We start from the raw sequence: 20722 nt of genomic DNA on the forward strand, positions 1-20722 counted from the left end.
AACTTTTTATTCTCTTCTTAACTTTTTTATATTCTCAAGATAATATGATTGAAGATTTAAGGAAAGTACATTAGTGATTGAGTTCAACAACTTCTTAAAAAATTAAGAAATAAATTTGAGAAACCATGGAAAAGAATTGGAAAAAAATTTAACTGCCTTCGTTATCCAAAGTTATTCAAAGGACTGGAAATAGAGCTAAATGAAGAAATTAAGTTTCTTGAACACACTGATAAATAAATGTCTATTATTTTTTTATATTATTCCATACTATATATTATTATTAATTATTGTGTTCTATACCGATACAGCTTCTCAATTACCTCTTGTTAACTTCAAATAGAAAATAGATTAATAAGTCGAAATTAGTCGCTTAATTAATTAATAATAATAATATCGCATATTATAATATATTTTTCATCAGTTACAATAATATTGTTTCATCGCATTCATCTTCAAATATTTTCACATTTTGTACATTGATATAACAGAAAGTAAACAGATTCGTTTGCTTCTGCGTAAGCAGCAGCATGAATTAATAATGCTCATACATGATAAATGGTTAAATCGAGGAATTAATATGGGTATTACCATGCATGTTAAATTGCGAATAAATTCCACTCCAACCGCAAAGTCCGCGCGCTGGAAGCATTATAATCTAATCGATCGGAATGTTCGAAAAAGTTGCATAATCGTCAATTGCGTTTCTATATTTATCTCAACCGGACATTAGATCGTCAAGTTTTATCGGAAATTTTTTTACACTTTCGTAGATGTCCCCATGATTAATGATTGTAAATTAGGATGCAACGTGCATTGTATTATACTTACAAAGTACAATAAATACAATATATAATCATGTGAGGAGAAAGTATAAAGTATATAAATTAAAAAAATTTCTTAAAGTTTTAAAGAAAGCCAGGAAAATTTAATTAATTATAGAAAAAAAGAGAATTATGCATTTGCATTTATTATCAATTTTATGTTTGAATTGTGCGCGTGCCTTTCATATCAAGCAAGTAATGATTCTATAGCGAGTAACAATTTACATTCAATGCACAATATGTAACAACTAACAACCACTTGTGTGAGGAAAAGTCCATTTAACCATAATAATTTGTGCGCTGCTATTATAATGCAAGACAATTACGTGCAAACTGTGTCAATCTATTTATATAACTCATTAAATATTAAATGAAATAATACATTACATATTCTTCCTTCTTTTGTTTTCCATTAATTGGTATTATCGCGTATTAATGCAACGAACAATAATAAGAATAATTTATTTTCAAGTTCCATATTCTTTCGCTTCGACCACCTCGCTAATAACACGTAACGGGGCCAAAATTGCGGCCATGTTAGCCTCGAGGACACATACATACTCTGGTAACTTTACGGAGAAGGGGCAAACAAAGGCAACGGATGGCGGAGCGGGTGGAACGGAGGCTCGTAATTAGATTGTTAGCTAATGGGGAACACCACATGCAAATAAGTACGCGCGACACTACGCACAAGCTAGCGTAAGGTTCATGTGCTTTCTCGAAGAAGAAACATTGTTTAAGCTGTATTATACATGTGTGCGAGTGAGAGGTGTGATGTAAAAATAATTTAGGGAAACATGTAGATCGAGTTACATTCCCTAACGACTATCTTGAAATCGCGACTAACAAATGTAAAATCAAATTTTTTCAGAATTAAGTAGACCAAAAAACGCATCAACAAAGAATTTGTTATTATCAGAAAAAATTTAAATAATTGATAGTATATTTTGTAACAATAGGATAAAAATGTCTAGAAAAAAAAACTAGATTTGTTCATAACTTGGAATTTATCAATAAAAATTTAATTTTCTAATAATAAATATTATAATTGAAGGGAATTACGTTTGGGTATATTTATTGATTTAGTTTCACGGATATATTAATACATTTATATAATGAACTTGTAATATTATTTAAATTGTGGAACTTAATTTAATTTACTTTACTTGATTTTTAATGAAGCAAAATTTGCATTATTACATAATGTAGTAAATTTCATTAATTTTTGTCTGGTTAATTCTCTGGTTATTATTTGCATCACATGATGGTTAACTTGTATTATTTAAAAATGTTCACGCACGGAGTTAAAAAATTTGCTTTATTAAAAAACCCTAGTGTGATTTAAAAGTCTACTGATAATTGCATAGAGATGAATGAAAAGAATTTTAAAGTAATTTTAATCATAAATTTTGTCAGATTTTCAGGATACAAAGCGTCTCTCAAAGTGAAAGTCTCAAGTTCTGCCGGATATATTAAGACCCTTCGTTATACAAAGCATATACGTATACCCGTATATAATTTTCAATTTATCTTACACTAAACGTATCTCAACGCTCACGTATCTCCTTCGCCTACGTATTTCACATGAGAAATAAAATGAACTTCCAAAAATATTATTGCTAAAAGGGATGGTTATAATAAAAATTAATAATAATTAAAGTATGAATATCTTTCGACAATTTTCTCTCAAATTTAATATTCTTTCCATATAAATAAAGAAGAATAATTTTATTGTAATTAAACAAAATATTCTTTATACCTTTTTAATGAAAATGATACTTAAAAATATTAATAGGAGATGTACATTTATAAAAATTACAAAATAAAATCAACAGACATTGGCAAACGAATAAAAAGGAAAACGCTTACTTTCTTTTAAAAAAATGAGGTAATTAATGTTTGTAACATTTTTACTGAAGTATGAATTTTAATATGCCGTATGTAGAGATATGAAATAGTCATAATTGCAATAAAAAAAGAAAAGAAAAGAACAACTGGCAAAGATTTTCCTTTTTCTCCTAGCGTAGCTTGCCTTTTGGAGCATTGCCAATCCGCTCGACAAAACAATCCCAAAAACAATCAAACGGTGGAAATTGAATGTTTGATTGACAGTCCTCCCAGTTCACAGCTCTATTCCCGGCACTTTCGCGTCTACAAAGTTATCGATACGTATAAACATGACCCATCAAATTTTTCACCTCGGAGCCATAAGCTCGATTTATTCAAAATAGCAATAAAAATAAGAAGAAAAGAGCGTACCTGACGTAGCCTGAAGCATGATTATGTACGACAATATAAAACAAAAGTAACATTGATATTTGAATATCCGATCACGTAATCTATTTCTGGGCAGAGGATTAAAACAATGATACTCGCGCGCGTTATAACAATTCAATACCATATAACAGTAGTTTACACAAATGGTAAAAATAATTTTTTAATAAGATATAATATAATAAAATATGATTTTCCATTTAAATATAAAACATTGTCATCTACAAAACATATCATTTTCTACTAGTATTTGTATTCATAATAAATAGTTTGGATAAATGACAGACAGGCAGAACATAAAACAGGAAACTACGGTGTTATCAAATAATTCAAACATCCATCATACATACACACTTCACATTATTATCTGCAAAAACAGAAAGAGTAAGAAAATAATGTCTTCAAAGCAACGTTTCAACTAGATTAAATTAAGATTTCTCAGTATTAACATCGTATTCAATTTCTTTGCAATCGCAGGCATTATTTCTCACCTCTCCCCCTTTTCTGTCACCTAGACAGATTGTCAAGATTAGAGGCAAACTTACCTGCTGCATCGGGTACGCTGCGCTACCGAGGAAAAGGTCCATGCCCACGCGAAGATTCGCGCGCAAATGTGCATTGACGTCACCGCCACCTTATAGAGCCTGCTGCCGGTACAGGCGGCGTCCGCCGCACCTCTGTCCACCTCCACCCCTGCGATTATGGCGATTTCGTGGACACGCCGACGCCTCGCCACATCGACGAGTCATTCGGTTCGTCGCACCGCAGGAGGAACGACGGGTCACATCTTCGCGAACTGTTTGCATTCGGTCTCTCGATTTCACTCTCACATACGCGCGAATCAGCCGGCGCGAAATCGATCGCCTCGCTATCGGGAACCGATCACGGCAACCGGACGCGGTAACCACGGAACGCGTTTCCGTTCGAGGTCGATGGATCCCTGGGCATGGAACGATCGATGATGACCGCCGACACGCCGATAATGCGATTCAGGGTTCTTCGAGCGTTTCCATTCGGTTACGTCGTCGCTCGATTGTATGCGGCATCGTTCAGCGCACAACGGAATGTTCCGCGATAGCCCACTGCGAAATGAAGCAAAGATTGCTGCTTATCACACCGTGATAATTGTTCACTTCACAGCCAATTTCCAGCGCTGCGGAAAGTATGACGCGTGAAATGCGTCCGTGTCCCCTTGATATTCCCTCTATTTTCACAATTAATTTTTGTGGCACCACATTTGCTCACTGCAAAACGTAGAAAGTGTCTCTTCTCCGCCAAAAAAACGTTTAAATTAACCTAAGGTACTTATTTGCACAATAAGCAGCGGCGAATTATTGCGAATCGATGGGAAAATGTCGTTTCCGCTGAATTGTTCGAGGGCAAGATGAGGAGGAGGCTGATTGTAGCGAAATGTAGTTGCCGTTCAGTAGCTCGCGTATTCATAAACGCACTTTGACGCGAGAGAATCGTGTGAACGACGTTGTGTCCGCAAACGCGACACGTATGAACTACTTGTTGATCGGCGCCCCTGAAAGCCACTACCGTGCACGATCCGCTTCACTGTAAAGTTGGCGCCAACTCCGATACACCGACACACTGAAACGATTAATAATGAATCGTTACGATTTTCACATGAATTTACATCGGGCGTAGTTCGTATGACTTCTGAGCACGATAGAAGTGATACGACGGAAATTAACATAAAAGATTGTATTCATCAAAATTACAAAACGACGAAAATTAACGTAAAAGATTGTATTCATCAAAATTACAAAAGGTTTCATCATTAATCTTCATGCATTAATAAAATAGCGCAATAATAAACGGTTTTGGAAAATTCAGCAGAATTTTAAAATTAGAAAAAAATGAAAATTCAATTAATAAGAATTGCAAGCTAAAGAGCGTTACAAAGAATTGTAAATATTAAAAGAGTCGTATGAATGTGAAACACGTTTTACATAGATTGTTTCGAATATATAACTTTAATTACAGGCAGCAGAAAGGAATCACACGTTGACACGTATGTGCATCGAATGTCCTGCGTTTCCAATGAAGGATTCACGCGCGCTGTTCGCCAATAACTGATACGAATGAGCGAATCCGTGAGAAATATTGATAATACTTTAATGCGGGAGGATTTTCAGTGATGGCGCAATCAGCACAACACAAAATTCGCAATACGTGATTTTCAATCTGATACGGAAATCACCGCGTTCAACGTTGATCCGCACGGATACAAATATTACTGCAACACGCTCCGACGAGAGACCGAGCGATACTGAAGTGAGGAATCGCGCTTGTGCCACCTAGACGTAGCGGAGACGCACCGGAACGCATGTCATGATAACATTGCGTATGGTGTCAACGTATCAGCACGCAGTATAAAACTTGAAAAGTGAGAAAAGCAAACGTGTACATTGCTTATTCAATTAATACAAAGATCCAAAAATAGACGTAACATTTGATTTTGAGATTATTATGTAATTGTTATGCATTATCGAGCTCTATAAAACATGTAAAAGTTCATTGTGTGAGCGCGTATGTATGTATGTAGGATACTTGTAAAGCCAGTCTCTTTATAAAAATTAAGCTTTTTATAGAACGCCATTCTCTACCGGAAGGTTGCACTTTATAAAAAGATTAAACTTTTTATAAAAGGATTAAATTTACAAGGAACTTGCAGCACGTATATACATATCACTTATTCTTTTATTTTATCTCTGTAAAACATAAATGGAATCGATTTCTTGGAAGGTTTTATTCATCTGCTTAATGTACATCTACAAAAATTTAAATTGCAGAGATAATCGAAGTCTATTCTGAGATGATTTCATTTAGAAATCGTTAGTGCAATTTCGAGATGAAATTCTTTTATAATTTACATTGTAAATTATATATTTTTCTTACATTGTAAATTTACGTTATGTGTGAGCCTAATTTTTCTCATGATTAAAATAACCAGATGGTTTAATCAGCAAGAGATCCGCTGTAAAAATAATTTTTCTGCTGTAAATATGCACAAAAAAATTGAATATTTTATAAAAGATATAACTTTTACCTCTCATACAAAGAAAAAGTTATACTCTAATGTTAGCTGCAAAATTGTTACATTTACATAAAATTTTCAAATTATTACATGAAAGATATTTCGTCTTTAATCTGAAATCGTTCTTTTCATTTTCTTGTCATTTTATTGATTAAAGCGAAAATGTTTTACATTACAAAACTGTTTTACAAATCGGTTAAATTAATGTAGCTAAGGATCATTTTACACTTCGATAATTAGCTTGTTCTGTTGACAAAATACAGGTAAATGAATATTATTTGCATCAATGTTATATAACAATAAACAAGAGTGTTAATTAAATTAGTAACAAAGTGAATATATCTCATGCAATGATACAATTTGCTTTTCCGTTTTAAAATGCTCTTTTTAGCGAGACTAAACGAACGAAAAAGTAAAAGCAATTACGATAATTAAAAACAGTGATAACGTTACTATATCTGCTATTTGCAAAAGTTTTAACCTTTTACATATGTTTATTTCATACAAAGGAATGCATATTTATTAACGCTTAGTAATTAAGCTTTTAAACTCTTCTTTTTCTTTATAATCACACATGTATGTATGTATGTATAAACGCGCGCGCGCACACAACGACTTTCCCACACAAATGTATACATCTACGCGCTCACGCATATGCACACACACATTAGTCGTATCTCAAATTATAAAACATCGATTATATCATTTTGCTTACGTTTAATACATGAGTATATTCGTTTGTGTCAAGCATCGTTAATAGCAGTAAGAGAGTAATTCAGTACTGTAAATAGGTTAATAATTTGGCCATTAACGAAATCACATCGAAATGTTGCAATGGCCGTCGCAATGCATAAACTGCCGTGCGTCCAACAAGTGGATGCATATAATTCATGACACCGCATACCAGATACTGAATTTGCCTGATACTTTATAAAAGTATAATTGCACGTGAGATAGCTAATTATAAGACAACGATACACAAAAAGAGCGTACCTGGCAATGGTTTTTGACTTCTGCACTTGCCGTATATGCGCGAATTGCGTGAAAGGATTCAGAGTGCACGTGCGGAGGCGGATCGCCGGGATCGAGAAGTAGCAGGAGTAAATATCGGGACATGACGACGGTTGCACGCGATATTTAATGCGTGAGCAACGCCCGACAGGATGCGGAAAACTCTCACAATGGTCTTTGCCGTGCGAAACGCGAATTTCAGCCGGAATTTAACTGGCGCGAGAAGCACAGAAACGATTCGAAACCGTCGCGGAACGTTCTCTACCTGCCTGCAATTCGAATCGACAAGTAGCGCTACGATTCTCGAAGGCGGGCAGTCTATCGATACTATCGAATCGTCGCAGGTCTGACCGTCTGACCCCTTGCGGTTACTCGATCTTATTCATCTTGACCAGTCTTAGCTTTATCGAGATATTGTGTGTCGCAGACATCGTGATGTGAATTAATTGTTACTTATCAAGTGCGACGAATAAATAATTGGCGTGAAAACGTGTGAGACGGTGCAGACGTTCACGAATACGGTATACGGTAGCGGACGCGAGGTGCATACCGGCGGAGTCGAGTACGTAGAAGTATATAAGAGGTTAGGTTGTGTACGGCCAGGCACATATCTCTTCCCTGCTCGTTGCGAGTGCTATCACCTATTGGTGTCGGTTATTAAAGTAAGAGACGAGTGCGATGAGCTCACAGCAAAGCCCCGCTGCTCTGCAGCCCACCGTGGACCGCGAGAAGGTCTACGCGTGGATAGTCGAATTGTCGAATCCGGAGACGCGGGAGAACGCTCTGCTCGAGCTGAGTAAGAAGCGCGAAGTGGTACCCGACTTGGCGCCGTTGCTGTGGCATTCGTTCGGTACGGCCGCTTCTCTACTCCAGGAGATCATCACCATCTACCCGGCGATCAATCCAGCAACTCTGACAGCTTATCAGAGTAACCGGGTGTGCAATGCTCTGGCGCTCTTGCAGTGTGTCGCCAGCCATCCAGAAACGAGATCAGCATTTTTACAGGTACACCCTCGCGCTGCGACCTAGGCTCTAGGCTCGCTGAACAGCTACGCAGCTATCCACTGGATGGATCGCATGCGAGTATCCTGATACAGGTTTATGTTACATATATGCATTTGCTCATGATTTCAGGCTCATGTACCCTTGTTCTTGTATCCGTTTCTGCACACTGTAAGCAAGACAAGACCGTTCGAGTATTTAAGACTGACAAGTCTTGGAGTAATTGGTGCTTTAGTAAAAACGGATGAACAGGAAGTGATAACTTTCCTGCTTACTACTGAGATTATTCCATTGTGTCTTAGGATCATGGAAAGCGGTTCTGAACTAAGCAAAACAGTGGCTACATTTATCTTACAGAAGATACTGTTAGATGACAGTGGACTGTCTTACATCTGTCAGACATACGATAGATTTAGCCACGTAGCTATGATTCTGGGAAAAATGGTATTATCCCTTGCTAAGGATCCATCAGGGAGGTTACTTAAACATGTCATTAGGTGCTATTTAAGACTTTCTGATAACCCTAGGTAAGTATAATGATAATATAAAATGAAACGTGCTTGATGTCATCTTACATGTCATGTCAGAGAGGACTCAGCAGATGATATTGATCTTGCAGGGCACTTCTTGCCCTAAGACAGTGTTTACCGGATCAACTGAGGGACAGCACGTTCGCAACGTGCCTGCAAGACGATGCTTCGACCAAACTTTGGTTGAATCAGCTTCTGAAGAATCTAGAGAACGGTCCGCAACCAGGTCCTCCGACTCAACCGGGCCAGCAGGATCCCCGAACGATCGGGATGTCTCCACTCACCTCCTGAACTTGTCAGTTGAAGATACCACCGGAATTTGTGAACTTAGGTTTAATCTCACAACAGATTCTGAACGCGCCTCTACATAAATCATGCTAAATCCCTTTGAGCGCGCGCGATAATTAACGGTCATGTCCATGTGCACACCGTTTGTGGTTGAAAATTGTGCTGTGAGAACTAGTAATAAGTGTATGCTACTGGACTGGCAAACTCAAGTACGTAACGATAGTACATGATAGATTGTAAATAGTGTATAGACGGCTGCAGTGAAATTTACTGATTACGATTTCAACGAATTCCCATTGAATTGTAGGATTATGCGCTAGTAATAGTGACAGCAGCGTTGACAACAAGGACGGTTATACAAATCAAAAGTGTTTTGTACGAGATTAAAACGTTACATAAATGTGGTAAAACTGTGACGTATATGCATATGTTATGTATAAAAATTATATGTAAGATTTATAAATGTGACTGTCGGTCGAGAAAGATAAATCAATCTTGTTGTATATGAATTGTATGAACCAGTACTATTCATTCATTCGATTTGTACGTTACCATCGGGCTAAACTTTATTTCATTGAGTAGGCAATAGGTGCAATTAACCGCAACTCTGTATCACTGCCTAGGTTTGTATAGTTCGCGTAAGATTAATTAATTTATGTGTAAGTGCGTGTGTCTTAGTCTTATCTCCTTATCCCTGGTCCACAACCTTACTTTAAGCTTTAAGCCGTAAGAAAATTAACCAATCACAGAAGAATATGTAGAGAATAATCGACTGTGTTTGGTCATTTTCTTACGGTTTAAAGTTTAAAGCAAGCTTAAAGCAAGGTTGTGGACCAGGGGTTACATTGTGATTGACCGATGACTGTGCACTGTGGCGATTAAACGATTAAGCCGTTTTACAATGTAAAAGCAACATCGTTTCCTTTGTCTGGCGATATTGCGAACTGCAGTTTGCGCGATGTTATGGTATATATAAGGACTAGTCGAATGCGGAATTGACTTGTATGTGACGCAATACGAATGCATACATTTTGCCCAGTTCAAGTTAACATTGAAGGAAAGAAAAACACGTTCGTTAACATTTTGCGGAAGTTTGTGTCGTATCATTCATGCCCGCCATTCTCCCGAGTTCAGCGTCATTCTGTAATAAAGACAAAAGTCAGGATCACATTGGCGTGACGTTTCGATGGAGAATTGCGAGAGCTATATATATATATATATATATATATATATATATATATATATATATATATATGTACCAATTTCTGTGAATCACTTGAGCTTAGGAAACCATGTATAACCGGTGTGAATAGCCTTTTGTCCGTGCGATTGTACTTAGACGGGCCCGTGAACCACGATACTAATAAGCCAACCAAGATTGTAGTTAGGAAACCTACCCACGTATACCAGAGATATGACATTCTGTACAGAAAGAAGGGTTGCTCTCTGAAAAAAATTAAAGTTGACTTAGAGTTACGAACCGAATACCGGGAGAACCGTTGCGCGGTTTTACGCATATGCGAAAGTGATCGACGAATGTACCTGACAACGGTCTCGACGATCGTCGTGAGGTTCCCGGCGGTGCTCTTCAGCGATTCGGAACAGCCCTCCACCGATACCGGTTTCACTGGGAAGTAGATCGAGCCTGTGGAGATAGCCGCCTGGGTGCCGAACGAGATCCAAGCGACCAAGTTCAGACTAACCAGCGCACCGATAAGCGCTCCCTGTTCGGAGCGAGATGATAAAGACATAAGTCGCTTGGTAGACAGGGTTTCTCAAGATCGATTTCATTTTAATGGCAGATTTTATTCGTCTCTCGTTGAAATTGCTGTCGCTCTGAGGGAACATCCTGACTGATATTACATTAAGACTCAAAATCCAAATCCCGTGTAAATAAACATATCTTAAAGACAAACTGTTAATAATTTAGGTATTGTCTAGATGTAAGTGGTAGAAAGTGTGGAACTACGTTTTTTTGACGGAATAAAGTTGGAAACTTACAATATATATATTTCTATTGATTCTTCTATCATCACATTCTTACCGTTGAATTGGCCATTGGGAACAGCATGCCCAACGTAAACATTCCAAGTAACGGTCCGGCCGTTATTCCTGATAGGCTCTTACCAGCCTGAAAAGAGGATCAATGCGTTCTTGATGATGGCAATTTAGTCAGGAGTTGTAAAACTAACGTTTCTAAATCACGCGCTGGCACACGTCTTACCTGAATTAGACCGCTCAGTTTTTCCACCATGAAGACGAGACCCACGCAAATAGCTCCTATTATCACGACTGTGGCTTTCATTATACGACTCGCGCCTACGTTGGATATCGGTTTACGGAGACACGGCTTAATCATGTCTTCATAAATTACACCCGACATAGAATTCAATCCAGTTGACATTGTGCTAAGGGTCAACGAGCGAGTGTATTACATAATCGCAAAATGAGATAACAGGATGTACAAAGCATCAGCAAAAGTGAGACCTTTTTAAATTTTATCTCAATCATCACTCTTGCTGATACTTGGTCTGACTACTTTTATTTTGGAATCAGTGAGTGCTATAAACGGCATAAAATCAGCGAAAAAATTCGCAAAATCGACAAATAAAGCGGGATCAAGTTGGAATAATTTATAAAATTATTATATATAATTATTATTTGTAAATTTCTAAATTTGTTTCGTAAATACCTCAATGCTGCGCTGAATACACCAGAAACGAATAATCCTGGTAAGCCTGGTATCGCATGTGACAATTCCATCACGAAGTAAGGTAACAGCTGATCGGGCTTTCGTATTTGCTAAAACGCAATCTATATGTATTAATATTTTTGCCAGAATATTTAATGTAACAGAATCATATTATGAGTCCACAGTAATAAAAAATTGAACATGTATTATTGTTGTGATGTCTTACTCGAAATTAATTAATTACAATTAGAGACTTTTTAAAACAAGATTCCAAGTAATAAAAATTATGTGGACATGTAGAACCTTTAATCAGCAACAGTAAGATTTCAAGATTTCTGTTTCACGAACTAATTTTATGCCAAAATCATTTTACCTTCGTCGTAACCGGATCACAATCGTAGAAGGCCGCGAAGATAACGATTCCCGTGTAGCAACATAATGAGACAATGCTGATTATGCCTACGGCCATTATCATAATCGCCCTAGATGCAAAACGGGATTAAATAAGTGAGGCGCGCCGTCGTGCATCTTCAAGTATTTCTTGGACTCACACATTAGACTTCTTCAAGTTCGGCATTGCCAAGCATCTCTGCACCATCGCTTGGTTCACCGAGCACGTGGCCAACCAGTTTAAATAATTGCCGACCACCACGGTCCAGAAAGTGTGCCTTATCGTGGGATCCGGATCCATGCTGATTAAAAGAAAAGTATATTAACATTTATTGTACTGTATCTTGTACATTATATTGTACAATATATTACAAAATAAAAAATTAATAAAATTGGTAAATAGAGTAAACTGATATAATAAAAGACTTCTTAAAGAGTTACAAGAGAAATTTCTTCGTACTTGAAGAATTCAATTCTTCCAGTATCGAGATTTCTTTTCCAGACTTCCGCTACGCCGCCGACTCTGGCGGTGCCGAGTACAGCAACGGTGATAACGGCGCCAAACATCATCGCCGTCTGAATAGTGTCTGTCCAGACGACGGCTTTCAAACCTCCCTAAAATAAAAAATCATTTTATTGTGTTTTATTGTGTTGTTATGCTAATTATGCTAAATTTTAAATTGTTATAATGCAGAACAAAATGTTATTTCCTTCGAAACATTCTAGCGTTAATCTCTACTGTAGATTAAGAATATTTTGTTTATTTAGTATAAAAAATATAATTTTATTTTCTTCTGTAATATTTTGTCAATTGTACACATGAATTGTTTAATATCAAACTCCGAGTCAAATGCGATTGCTGCATTCATCAAAGTTCAGATGTATCGATTTCTATCGAAGATCAAATCTATATTCGGATTTACAATTAATATTTTTACCAATGTTGTGTAGAAAATGCACACGGCACAGACTATTAGCGCGATCATGTAAAGGTCCACTCCTGTTGCTTGATTGAAGGCTAGCGCCGGCACATATATCACTAGCGGTATATAAAGCAGCTGCAAATGCATATGATTAGACGCGTTAAATTGCTCGAGAAATCTACAATTACCAACTTCAACATATTCGTGAATTTTCAATCGTAATAGGAATAATATCATCTAACAAAAAATTTCCGGTACATTCTAAAGAAGCGAATAATTGCATCCATAAGCTCACCATCTTGAGGATGAAGATAAAGGATCCCATGAGCCTGACTACTCGATTGAATCTGAGCTCCAAGTACTATGAGAACAAAAATTATTGATGGTCATGATTTGTCAGTAAAAAAATTCAATCATGTATACCTCGTAAGAAGACGTAATTTGAAGTCCATAAAAAACCGGCAGATACACGATCGCCATTGTTATAGACACGCAAGTATCTGCGATCACGATGCTCCATAATTGCGTGCCGTAAACGTACATTTCGGCCGGCAATCCCAGCATCGCTATGCCCGACACGTAGCTGCAATTTTAAGACGCTGCTCTTAAAGTGGCTCGTAATTGTGTGACATTTGCACAATGCAAATTTAAATGACGCTATTCCTCACTAATTTTTAGATAGCAAATTGATGCATTATCAGGTACCGACTTTTATACTATTATTCAAATGAATAATTATATACAAGTTTAATTTGCAAGATAAAAGTTCAGAAAAATACGAAATAAATATTCAGGAACAATTAATGTAATATTATTCTTATATATATAAATTAAATTTTGGCTGTATGTTACATTAATCCTGTATATAATAACTTGTGCTTCTAATAAAATTATGATTTTTATATGATGTATTATAAATATATAATTAAAGATTCTTTTATATGTTCGGAATTGTTAATTGAAAATGTAATCGGCACACAGCAACGTATGCCTGAATTCGAAAGAAAATTAAGCAGCATAGCAATAGCCGCCAATAAAACATTAACAGCGACTAAGATGGGGTGCTTTTAGAATGAATTTTCTTATCCGGGTTAGCTTGACACGTGGACATGTAGCTATTAATAATTACAACTTTAACTAGAAGAGAGCCTTGACAGCCTTGACAGCCAATTGAAGCAAACGTCACCTAACATGCCCTATACATTTCCGGTCAATAGAACAGTTCTTCTACTGATCTATATTTTTTTATTAAAGCATATATATAATTTTAATAAAGTTTTTATTAAATTATAAGCTTTAGGTCAATTAATAAAGTTATTTTTATATCCTATATTTTATAATAGAAAGAAAACATTATATTAATATCTCAGAAAATAAATCAAATATCTTTTATTACGCATTTTATTCAAAACTATAATGTTCAAAGGTTGAACTGAACACTTTGAAAAAATTAAATTTTTACCTTGCTATCAATGACATGCTTATTGGGAATATAGACATCTTTTGACCGCCTACGAGATACTCTCCCACCGCATCCACCTTCTTTCTGGATGCATAACACTGATAGACGCCTACGAGAGCAGAGATGCCCAACAACCCAATAAAAACGATCGAATCCACCAAGTCAAACGACCGTCGATTTTCCGTCGTATCCATCGCTTCTTAAGTTTGTTTTATCACACACAACACTCAAAAATTTCAATCTGATTTTCACAACTAGTTAATTTTATATTTCGATTTCACTGCAGACATTATCGAAGAGAACACAGTTCAAGAGAAATATGGAATATTTAATATTCAATATTTTTCTATAATTTTAACATGTACTGAGTCTAGATTTATAAAAATCCACGAATTGACACAGAAGGTCACAATTATCTCTCGTCGCGTGTGAATTCTTCCACATCCTACGGAAGTTCGGCAAGTGTTAAACTCACATTTAGCATTTATTATTTTAAAGATTTTTAGAAAAAAAGAAAAGTGCAAAACCGCTGAAGCGTATAAAATATTTAACTGTAAACAGCACACCAAAAAATTCAACAAACTATTTTTTAAATTTGTCGAAATTTTTTAAATTATTACAATTTTATTAAATACGCAAAAAATCGCGATCACTGTTGCACTAATATAAATTTGTTCATGCTTTGTAAAGTCAGAGAATCATGTGTCACTAAAAACTCCAGACTTGTCAAATTTTTTTTAAAAGATTCACGAAAAATTGACTGAAGAGGTATGACAGGCGATAGCTGATTGATGTCGAATCTGTTTCTATGAGATTAACGCACGTTAATCAATCGCTCCGATCTTTCTGATCTCGCGCGGAACTGAGATTTCGAGATTGCACGTTGATGAAGCAACGAGATTATGGATGTGCCACTTCTGTGCGTTCTACGAAACGTCTGTGACGGTGAAAGAGCGATGCGTTATAAACGCGACTCCACACGAGTCACGATTGAATAATTGCGGATTCTCCGCCGCCACTGCTCCACATCGCCCTCGGCCGCCGCCTTCCGTGATGGTACTTTATGCCAGTAAAACGGCCAATGGACTTTGCGTAGATCGCTTTTGTCTCCATCTTATCCGCATTTTAATCCGTATTAAATTATTCGTTTCTCAATTTTCTAACTAAAACTCTTCTGCATTATGATAAAGTAACGATGACAAAAGCAAGTTCTCATAAACGATTTTTACAAACGTTATGCTCTGTCTACACTGGAGGATGATCCTATTTGTAGCTCATCCGATGCCTTGTCTATACTGGAGGATGATCAACCAACTGCAATATATGATTTTCGACTGTCTTCGGATGAGCCACAAATAGGATCATCTTCCAGTGTAGACAGAGCATAAGCAAATGACAATGTGTACATTGAAGAATTCATTTTCTCAAAATTTATACTTCTCAAAAAATGAAATTTTAGAAGGATGATAAAATCCCTCTAAAAACCCTTACTAAGGTAAACAAATACGCCAATTACATAAACAAGCAAAACTAAATATGATGAAGTCCATAGTTAACTAGCCAAGTACCTAGAAGTAATTCAGTTTGAGGATTTGTAATTTGAAATAATACTTGGCGTGCCCTGGTCGCATTGGACATGCATTCTTCTAAATTTGTACTGCCTTGAGTATTTTCACTAATGACTCGTAAATCTTTGTATTTAGTGATATTAAAACAAATACGTTTACAGTTTTGCACATTAGCGGAGTGATTATAAATATTCCTTTTCATTACTCACTCAATACAAATAATTTGCACATAGAGTTTACACAAATTATAGGTAGGACGTACGTTTTAATGCGACCCGGGCACGCCAAGTATTATTTCAAATTACAAATCCTCAAACTGAATTGCTTCTAGGTACTTGGCTAGTTAACTATGGATTTCATCATATTTAGTTTTGCTTTTTTATGTACTTGGCATATTTTTTTACCTTTGTAAGGTTTTTTAAAAGGATCTCATTACTTTTTGTAAAAAGTTTTTACATTTCATTAATTTTAAATGGTTTTATGTAGTTTTGTATTGCCACAATAACATATTTTATTTCTGCTGTGAGATCTTATCAAACATAAAAATGTTGGATATTAAAGATTTATCTAATCGTGCAAATCTTCTTAATACTTCTAATTGTCAAATATAAATTGTGACAATTTAAAATTTTCTCTCTCTCCCTCTCTCTTTCTTTCTCGGTTTCATTCTATGAGTATAAAATGTTTCAACTTTATCTTAAATTGTCATAATTTATATTTCAAAATTAGAATAATTATTTCCTTATCATTGCGACGCTATCACGATGATTTCATTTGAAACAAGTAATTTTTAATTTTTTATATAATAGTTTTTGCGATTTATATCTTAATCGTAAAATAAAATATTTTCCATGTATTAAAATCAGTTTTAATTAATATTTAATTAAATCGTGCATCTGTGAACGCACCTTGAGTGACAAAATCGCTTTGCATGTGTATGTGCGAGCATACGTACGTGAGTCTGAACCTCGATTTCGGAAAAGGAGGAAAACGAAACGTCACAATTCTAACATTCAGTTACAATATCTCAGGATAGACTGCACTAATCTTATTCGAATTGGTCGCAATCGAAAGCTTGCATCCATATTATATTATAAAAGTGCCGTTAAATTTTTAAATAAGGCTTTAGTTCTTGAGATATTGTAATCAAAAGCTTGTTTGACATGAATTTGGCATGAAATTCCGGATAAGCTATACGGTAGCGCTCGACGTTTATGCAATGAAGTTAGCAACTTTCGACGTCTATGCAGTGATACTTATTGCTCGGAACCTTGTTTTTTTACGTACTTGGCGTCGCGACGCTACCGCGTCGCTTGATCTACCATTAAAACATTTGATGTATGATCAGCTTTTATTCGGTATATTTTCAGAAAATCATTTTAGCTATTCAAAAAGGATTCAAATGGTAAAGTCTATATGACAAAGAAATAAATTTTATTTTACAGTTTCTCTTTCATTGATATATCAATATATTTATTTACAAAAAAATCTCTGCTGTTCGGCAAAAGATTTATTTGATCTTCTTCGAATCAAATAATGCTGAACGCTCCAATTAATGTAAAAGTCGTAGCATCCATAAATCAGTACAATATAATAAAATACAACGTTTACTCTATCTTTTTAGAGTGACATAATGATAACGACAATTATAAAATATTTGACATATGTTCAGAATATAGAAATATATCTCGGTAACGAATATATCACGAAAAAATGTACAATGTAGAATACATATATCGCGTCAACTTTTCTTAACAATTGATAATAGTAATGACAAGTAAAATTCTGCATCTAACGGTAGCATACAAATATTTTACAAATATATCATAGTGTTTACAAATTTTATGAAATTATCATATCAACTAATTTTTACAATCTCTCAACCGCCTTATGTTCGCAACTAAAATCAAGTCACGTGGAAGTATTTTATTTATGCAATGTGATGCATTGTAGTGGATAAACCAACATCATTGTAGTGGATAAACCTATTGTAATAAATTAAATCAATATCTAAACTGTATCTTGACGTTTATAAAAACATTTTTGCAGAAAATGACACCATAATTATACATACACAAATTGTGCAAATTTATTTTCAATTTAATAAAACGATCCGTCAACTTCTGTTTAATTTAATTAAAAGTTAAATATTATGTTAGCTTGCAATTTGTAAAATATTATATATCTAAAAGTTGATAACACGTAAAATATGTTAAAAGAAAGATAATTATAATATATAGAATGTTTTATAAATATATTTATTACGTAATGAGAAATATCTTGTTTGGCACGTTTTAAATTAGATTTGCACTTTTCTCATTTCTGCAATTTATTTAAATAAGCGAATGTAATTAAAAAATGTGTGTGTGTTTTGCGTATGTGTATATGGGATGTCATTTCTGCATTACAATTATATTACTCGAATACATTTCTATATTATGGATATATTTTAACATCGGAAAAATCCGCCAAAAGGCACACCGTGCTAATATTTCTTATTGCAATTACGATTGCCTTAGATATCATCAGAAAAGGCACAATGCAAGTCGCATGAATATTCATAGAATAATATACAACAATAAGTACAGTAATATAATCAGTGCGAATTATCAGATTCAGTTTAAAGGAAAGCCGCGTACATATTCCATTTCTATTCTATTTTTAGAAATATCCTAATACATTCTTATATAGTAGTACTTTCTAAAATACCATCATGTGCCAAAAATCGCTTTTTACATTATTAAAATTATGGTAATCAAAAATTATATTTTTACAATATTCTCTGAAACTGAAAAATCGAGTATTAAAGTATCATACGTTGATCATTATCGATAAAATAATGCCGTCAATATATTACTCGCAATATCTTTAAATTACTAAAATAAGATACAATAAAGCCGCTACAATTATTATTTAAAATAATTAAGTTAATATAAAATTAGATATATACAACTTACTTAAATATAACAGAAAAAATTAAGGAAAAGTTAAGAGTTTCGTTAAGTTAAGAGTTGCAAATATAAAAGCACTATTTACTATAATTTAAAATTTTTCTGTCAAATACTGTTATATGAACGAACACTGAAGCGAACAATGTTTTTCATATAACTTAATCGCATCAACGAAGAAAATAAAAATCTAGATAAAAATAGATTAAATTCTATATTTATATTTCGACTCGCAAACTTAAAGCTAGGAGCTACCACATTGGGCAAACATAATATCTTCATTTCTGGAAGACGTTGATCCACTTTCGTAGAGGATCAAAAAGTGAAGTGAGAAGTGCATCGTAGTGTGTTATTGTTAATTCCCTAATCGCTAAGTATGAAGTGTGGTGTGCAGATGATTAAATCTAAGGCCAGCATTTGCTGCAACGCGAAGGCGAAACATTTCTTGTAATTGATATAAACACAAATCTTTCAATTGAAGAATTATTTTTATCCAAATTTTTAATTATAATTTCCTGAAAAAAGTACGAGAACAATTATAATAATTTTGAGCAATTTCTCTGTATGTTCACATCCATTTGATTTGAGCATGAATCGAGCACTTCCTCCCAATCGATGAAAATAGAGCATTTCTCATGGAGCAATGCTTGAGCGCGTCAGTTTTGAGCAAATTGTATTTTACAGAAGATTATTTTCAACAGACATTTTTTTGAGCTAAAAACCAGTCTAATAAACAATTTTTTGTTTTTGTCAGTACAATAATAGTTAAATAAAATTTATTGTTGCGGATATAGATACAATAAACCCATCAGAATTGTAAAATACATTTAAAATACATTGCCACGATTGAACAACGTTAGAATATAATATAGCTTGAGCGTTGGCTCGTCGGCTCGCGATAAAATTATTATCGATTTCCCTTCGTCCTCGCGTGCAACGTCACTGACCTATGCAAAGTGCGCTGCCTTGCACGCGTACGTTTGCTCGAAAGGCCTTTCATGGACGGAATGGCTGATAAGGATGCAATTCTCTTAAGATATTTATTAAGTACTTAGTATTAAAAACATATATGGACGCGCGCTGTGCATGATTTGCGACAAGAATTGCGCTCTAATGATCGTCAACTTATACTTCGACCTAATAATATTATTTGTGATGACAAAACAGCAGTTGTGGGAAAATGGAAAAATACATTGCCTTTCTATGAGACTATTCAACGATAGATAACACTAGTAAAAACTTTGTCGTGAAAACGATTGCAAGTTCAAGAAAAAGTTCGCGGGAAGGTCGACGAAACTGCATCGCACGCGTCTATATTGCACGATCGTATGTCGCGTTAATGATCATTATTTAATTAAGTCACACAGCCGCACGGTTCGCGGAGACGTGATATGCGTTCACGAGTCACTCCAAGCTTACAATATATTATTACATTATACTGTACAAGTAATTTATAACTGCGATGTTCGCAGTTTCGTCGTAGAAATAATGCAGGCACTAAGTTTTGCATATCTATACGTTTCGCGCATCTTCATTCGAAGCGTAATCAACTCGTGATAATCGCGCATTATTATCAAATTTTGATTGAATATGTGTCATTTGCAATAAATCATCTGTATGACTCGGTACTCTATGATTCAGTAATTATAGAGAAACCAAATAACTATGAATAAGTAATTAATCTACGATGAGATTGCGGTCATTCTTAGGAAAACTACGTCGGCTATGAATACTGTCCTTAGAAAGTGTAACGTACGTGAAAACCGC

General features: G+C 35.1%; 2 protein-coding genes, 1 long non-coding RNA gene and 1 other non-coding gene across 4 annotated transcripts in view; 1 reads left to right on the forward strand and 3 right to left on the reverse strand.

Moving 5' to 3' along the window:
- Nucleotides 1-5389, reverse strand: part of LOC105279757 — a 50840-nt gene extending 45451 nt beyond the window's left edge. Inside the window, exons 1-2 of the transcript XR_003406895.1 lie at nt 5086-5389; nt 3641-4691 (exon numbers count right to left, since the gene is read on the reverse strand). This is a non-coding gene — a transcript (uncharacterized LOC105279757). The remainder of the gene's footprint in view (nt 1-3640; nt 4692-5085) is intronic.
- Nucleotides 5390-7830: 2441 nt separating this feature from the next.
- On the forward strand, nt 7831-9481 carry LOC113562396 (CCR4-NOT transcription complex subunit 9-like). The gene is made up of 3 exons (XM_026971819.1): nt 7831-8157; nt 8287-8681; nt 8774-9481. Exons 1-3 carry the CDS (start codon nt 7831-7833, stop codon nt 8973-8975), a joined length of 924 nt encoding a protein of 307 aa, XP_026827620.1. The 3' UTR covers nt 8976-9481.
- A 35-nt stretch (nt 9482-9516) lies between these two features.
- On the reverse strand, nt 9517-14779 carry LOC105279829. The gene is made up of 2 exons (XR_894020.2): nt 14695-14779; nt 9517-9678 (listed from the first exon to the last, which is right to left on the reverse strand). It is a non-coding gene; the product is annotated as an uncharacterized LOC105279829 (long non-coding RNA).
- Nucleotides 9961-14710, reverse strand: LOC105279822 (sodium-coupled monocarboxylate transporter 1). Its single transcript, XM_011339873.2, has 13 exons — nt 14440-14710; nt 13401-13560; nt 13273-13338; nt 12993-13112; nt 12515-12669; nt 12216-12356; nt 12038-12146; nt 11665-11774; nt 11197-11380; nt 11017-11103; nt 10515-10696; nt 10232-10418; nt 9961-10113 (listed from the first exon to the last, which is right to left on the reverse strand). Exons 1-13 carry the CDS (start codon nt 14631-14633, stop codon nt 10048-10050), a joined length of 1761 nt encoding a protein of 586 aa, XP_011338175.1. The 5' UTR covers nt 14634-14710; the 3' UTR covers nt 9961-10047.
- Nucleotides 14780-20722: the final 5943 nt, after the last annotated feature.

The sequence above is a fragment of the Ooceraea biroi genome, chromosome 8 (genome assembly GCF_003672135.1).
Source record: "Ooceraea biroi isolate clonal line C1 chromosome 8, Obir_v5.4, whole genome shotgun sequence".
In the NCBI taxonomy this organism is placed as follows: Eukaryota; Metazoa; Arthropoda; class Insecta; order Hymenoptera; family Formicidae; genus Ooceraea; species Ooceraea biroi.